Source organism: Bidens hawaiensis, unplaced genomic scaffold, assembly GCF_021521415.1.
Source record: "Bidens hawaiensis isolate Kalapana, Puna unplaced genomic scaffold, B.hawaiensis_p1.1 tig00009959_1, whole genome shotgun sequence".
NCBI lineage: Eukaryota > Viridiplantae > Streptophyta > Magnoliopsida > Asterales > Asteraceae > Bidens > Bidens hawaiensis.
The window spans coordinates 502630-508269 of NW_027491755.1; the positions used below are offsets into that span (position 1 = coordinate 502630).

At 35.5% G+C, this 5640-nt stretch overlaps 1 protein-coding gene across 1 annotated transcript; it reads right to left on the reverse strand.

Annotated features, from left to right (window-relative positions):
• Nucleotides 1-560: 560 nt before the first annotated feature.
• On the reverse strand, nucleotides 561-2884 carry LOC143533972 (fructose-bisphosphate aldolase, cytoplasmic isozyme 1-like). Its single transcript, XM_077028587.1, has 3 exons — nucleotides 2779-2884; nucleotides 1593-2275; nucleotides 561-939 (listed from the first exon to the last, which is right to left on the reverse strand). The coding sequence occupies exons 1-3, from the start codon at nucleotides 2804-2806 to the stop codon at nucleotides 577-579; spliced, it is 1074 nt and encodes a 357-aa protein (XP_076884702.1). The 5' UTR covers nucleotides 2807-2884; the 3' UTR covers nucleotides 561-576.
• Nucleotides 2885-5640: the final 2756 nt, after the last annotated feature.

The following is a 5640-nucleotide window of genomic DNA, read 5'->3' on the forward strand; positions in this document are numbered from 1 at the left end:
CAAGTTAGGAGCGGCAAAAGGTCGGATGGGCCCGGGTCTTGTTAAGACTAGATTAGGTTTGGAACGGATCAATACACAAAATGGTTAATTTGGTCCGGGTTGGTTTGGTACGGGATCGAGTCGAAAGGGGTCAGGTCAGAACATGTTTTGAGTTAGAACAATGTTTGATCGAAACATGATTCATGTCAAAATAGGTTGACACTAGTTATGTGTTCGATGCCGTATTTGCACGCACATCCCGCTGCATCGTACGGACACCCAACTAGTTTTATTAATTTCCAACAAATGAAAGTTTTGGGTAAGAAGCGGTTTTCTAAACGAACCGATGTTAAATATTTGAACCGCTCAAAAATTCATTTTTCCTAGTAATTGTGAGGTATGGCATAAGTTAAAACATGTAAAACATCCAAGTATTCTAAACAATTAAACCAACATAAAACGAAAACTATGTATATATAAAGATCAAATTAATATATAAATAGAGACAAAGAGAGGAGGGAAGTTACAAAGTATAAATTGTAATGTAAGGATATGAACATAACACGATAATATGCAACCACTTCACGAATAGCTTTGTTAGTATTTGTATCCTTTCACATACAAGCTCTCGGAAGCTAAGCCACCAGCACCATCTCCTCCATATTTCCCAAGAGTCGCCTCGGAGTTAGCTTTGCACCTCGCCAAGAAGTTGGCTTGCGCTGCTTCCACGTTCTCCGCCTTCCCGCCCCATATCTTTAGGGTGCTCGCTTGCAATGCGCGTCCGAATGAGAAAGATAGTGTCCAAGGCTTCAACACTTCCAGCTTGTTCATGGCATTCAGGTTCACTGTCGCCTCTTCCTCGCTTTGTCCACCTGACAAAAACACGATTCCTGGTACTGCTGCGGGCACGGTCCTACGTAGTGTTGTCACGGTATATTCAGCAATCACTTCTGGTGTCACCTGTTAAATATACGAAATATGGTAACCAGGTCAATATAGGTTATGTCAACTTTTGATGAGGGGTTTGAGTTAGTACTCAGGATCGGATTATAAAAAATTTGTATCATGACAAGCTTAAACGAACTCAGTCACATGCTCGAGTCTAATAATACGCTCATTATTAAGCCCGGGCCTGAGCATCACTTACCATCGAGCTCAATTAGACTCACGGGTCCAATTATATATATATATATATATATATATATATATATATATAATAGTAAATCTTAGATGTAAAATATGGTTGAAAATAATTAAAAATGATATATACACAAATTGTATTATAAATCATATAATATACGAAAATAAAGTATAAATGTATATAAATAAATCATGATAAGAAAAACATGTAAAATAACTTACTCCTCTTAAGTCACTCATTATATATTCATCATACAAAAACTCATTATATTTCAAGCTAGATAATAATTTATAATTGTAATTAAATATATATATTCGAATCTAATCATATAGAAATTTAAAGAAATAAAACATTAGTTTTTAGATTAGTATAAATTAACTAAAGATATTCAAACCACTAATTAGTTTGAAAAAAACAACAACATACAACATGTCACATTGTAACATACAAAATAATAAGGTGGTCTAGTTACCTTAGGGCTATCCGAGCCAGGGGTCACCATATTTGGTTTCAAGAGGGTTCCTTCAAGAAGCACATGTTGCTCATTGAGTGCTTTGTAAACCGCAGCCAGCACCATCTCGGACGCATAAGCACATTTCTTGATATCATGGCTCCCATCGGTCAATATCTCCGGCTCAACTATGGGCACAAGCCCATTCTCTTGGCAAATGATCGCGTAGCGAGCCAACCCTTGAGCATTCTGTTGGATCGAAAGCTCAGAGGGTTCAGTCGCCCCAATCTTAAACACGGCACGCCACTTGGCGAACCGAGCACCAGCCTTGTAGAAGGCCGCACAACGCGCACCGAGTCCATCAAACCCTTGAGTAGTGGTCTCACCATTGGTCCCAGCAAGATCAACCACACCCTTGTCAACCTTGATACCCGGAAGGACATTGGCCTCTAGGAGGACATCAACAAAAGGTTTCCCATCTGCGGTTTTTTGATATAGAGTTTCTTCGAAAAGAATGACGCCCGAGAGGTAAGGTAACGCGTTTGGTGTGGTGAACAAGAGTTCACGAAGGGCTTGACGGTTAGACTCGATGTTCTCCACGTTGATGCTCGAGAGACGTTTTCCTATGGTGCCTGTGCTCTCATCGGCTGCCAATATACCCTTGCCTGGTGTCGCGATGTACTTGGCGTTCTTGATCAACTCATCTACATGACACCAAAGATACAAACCATTTGTTAACTTTAGGTGGTTTTCGAAAATTTTTGTACATATAGGCAGTTCGCTATTCCTGTAACAGAACTTATACAAATTCTTGTATAATGATATAGTTTGCTATATCTATTAGGAAACATATGCTAGTTCTTGAAGATAGACAGTTCGCATTTTTAAAAGTTTGATGATGTGACAAGTACCGAAACTCATAGAGTTTTTCACCAAGTAGTTCACTTTTCCACCCTAGTGAACTTGTTGAGTTCGCTTTAAGTGGCAATGAACTCTCTTAAAGTACAAGAATATGTAGGAAAATCATGATCGGGATAGCGGACTAAAAGCTATGAAACTTGGCCACTTGGGTATGGGTCTTTCGTCAAATGGAACCTTTTTTTATTATTTATCGTAAATGAGTGGAGCATTAAATATAATATCCATCCAAAAAATTCATTACAAATAATCATTGTGTACAAACACTAAAACAAAATGTAACTATTACCGGCATACTTTCCGACGAAGGCCGACATGACTTGTAATGAAGGAGATGGTGAGTTTAAGACGATAACACGAGCAAGAAGAATGGGTGATCTTTATAGATTTTTTAATTGTTGAAATAAATATTAAAAATGAGCAAAATATCAAGAATCGAACGGGTGATGGACACGTGTAATGGCCTCCAGCCTAAAGAAGGTTATCAGAGTGGGATAAGGGGGGAAAATGGGTGATGACTGAATATGCCAAATGGCAGTTTTGTTGTTTGCATTTGGACTCTTTATTTATCTATCTTGTTTTTGTGAACGTCGTTTGTAAGCTCCTCATCCACTTGACACAGATAGTCCTATTCTAAGGACCAAGATATCATTGTAAAGGAAATATGTGTACGTACTATGTATCTTTCTTGCATGTAAATAAATAAACTAGGATTATGCATTAAGAACATCGGAATAAGATAATATTGGGTTTTAACTTTTAACTTTAGAGAATATAAAAAAGGTGATGGTAAATTTACTAGTTATATGCTACACATCTTCTATATGTAAAAATATAAAATGGAATATGTTTAGCACTAGTTATATGCTACACTTTATGTATAGCTAGGCAGTATGATTCGTAATCATGTTTCAAAGAAATAATCATAATTTGGTTAAAGAATGATTTTAATTCATACAAACTAACATGCTTTTTTTTGTTATTCATTATAGTCTTTTAGTTTGCGTCAAGCGAAAAAGGCAAGATCTAACATGATCATAAGATTGATAAATACGACCAGTTTGCATCTACAACAGTTGAACCTAGAGGTGCATAAAATGGTTTCAAACCCTAAATCGTTTCGGGTCTCATCATATGGGTCAAATCTGGGTCGCGGGTAGGAAAAGGTTCAAGTTGACACCAATTCCTAGTATTAGAAAACCTTGTAACATTTCTACCACGTCTCTGAAGTGAGCCTTGTTCTCCTAATTAATTGATGAAACCTTGTCACTACTAAATAAGATGGATTGCAAAACTATCAAACAACTAGTATGATTAGTAACTCATGACCATAGTGGCTAGGATTGGAATTTGGGATTCAATTTTTTTTTTCAATCAAGCCAAAATATAAAAAGTTGCATACTCATTGAGACCTACAATATATGGATACAAGTCTCTCTCCAAGATATCCCCTATGCTCGGTACCTTGAGTGTTAACCCAAGCTCGTTTACAATTTTCATTTCTCATACCGGTATTAGATAAATTAAGCAACATGTTCCCACTTGAGCCACTACTTGATCATGACGTCATTGATATGTGTATGTGGGTTGCGGGACCATATTTTGATAGACAAATACCAAACATATTTTGAAAACATTGGTTAAATTGTTGTTTTGATTATTTATATTTATTTATTATTATTTTTGGGTAAAATATAGGTCATCAGTGTCCAAACCTATATCATTAGTTAGTTTTTCTATTTAACAAATCAACACCGGAAACATGTAGGCACAAGTTCAATGTTATTAAAGATTTATCAATATAACACTTGGGGTTAATTATTGTTACAAATCAAACCAAAAGGCTTTGTCCTAATGGTATGAATGTACTGGATAAGATTTTGTGTTTTCAATATTTATAAATAATGGTTTTAAATCCGTTTCATTGAATCGTCTACAGTGAGATTACAAAGCTTCGTCTCGTATTCAATATGAGTTGTTTGTTCCGTTTCATTGAATCGTCTACAGTGAGATTACAAAGCTTCGTCTCGTATTTAATATGAGTTGTTTGTTTATTGAAGATAATCTAGTTCTCTTTTGTGTTCTTTGATTATTTGCTAAATATATATCAATTGCTAACTTAAGTACTAACATGTTGTATTTGAGCATCACTAGAAGAAGATGTCAATAACATTATTCAAAGAATGGAAGGCACATTGAACCACAATCACGACGGCACAAGCGTAGAACGCAAAAGCCTAACCGCTGTTAACTTGAACAAATGGTTAGAGAGCCATAATATTGAAGACAAGATTGCAGACTTAGCGATCAAAGACAATGAAAGAATAATGGAGGCAGATTACCAGAAACTAGGGGTGTTAATCGGGTCAACCCGATCGGGTTTCGGGTTAATCGGGTCGGGTTAGTCGGGTTTTCCTCAAAAAATATCTAACCCGCAACCCGACCCTATTAAGGTTCGGGTTAGTCGGGTTTGGGTTATTCGGGTTTCGGGTTTGTCGTGTCGGGTTAGTCGGGTTAATTGGGTTAACCATGTTACTTTATAATTTTAAGTTGTTTTATGTGTTTGTAACTTGTAGGTTGCAAAATTTCTCATTCCATTTAATTTTCAATTTCTTTTACAAGTAATTATCTTATAATTTCACATATAAACCTATAAATGAACCGAACGAACATGAACAAAGGCGCCGTATTCTTTCATTTAACTTTTAACAAACACGACACGAACACTTAATCGAACAAATATTTGTGTTCATGATCATTCATTTAAAATATAAACGAAGAATTCACGAACATAATTAAAAAAGATAAACGAACATGAAGGAACATATATGTACATACATTAACGAACACAAACATACATTAACAAACATAAATGAACGCATTTATATAAACACAAACAAACAAATATAAAACATATTAGGGTGATATAATTATTAAATGCAAATAATATTTAATAATTTTCTATTAATATGTAAACGAACATGAACGAACATAAACAAACTTAAATGAACGATCATAAAAAATCAACATAGATGACCGAGTGAAATATGTGTTCATGCTCGTTCGTTTATTTAAATGAACACAACGTAAATGAAACGTTATTGCCTTAATAATTGTATATAAAGTTAAGTATCCCCACTAATCGGGTTAT

Coding starts and splice junctions, on each gene's coding strand:
- LOC143533972 (XM_077028587.1), bottom strand. CDS start 2,806: ATGTCGGCCTTCGTCGGAAAGTATGCCG. Junction 2,276..2,778: donor CTTCGTCGGAAAGTATGCCG/GTAATAGTTACA, acceptor GGTGTCATGTAG/ATGAGTTGATCAAGAACGCC. Junction 940..1,592: donor CTGGCTCGGATAGCCCTAAG/GTAACTAGACCA, acceptor TATATTTAACAG/GTGACACCAGAAGTGATTGC.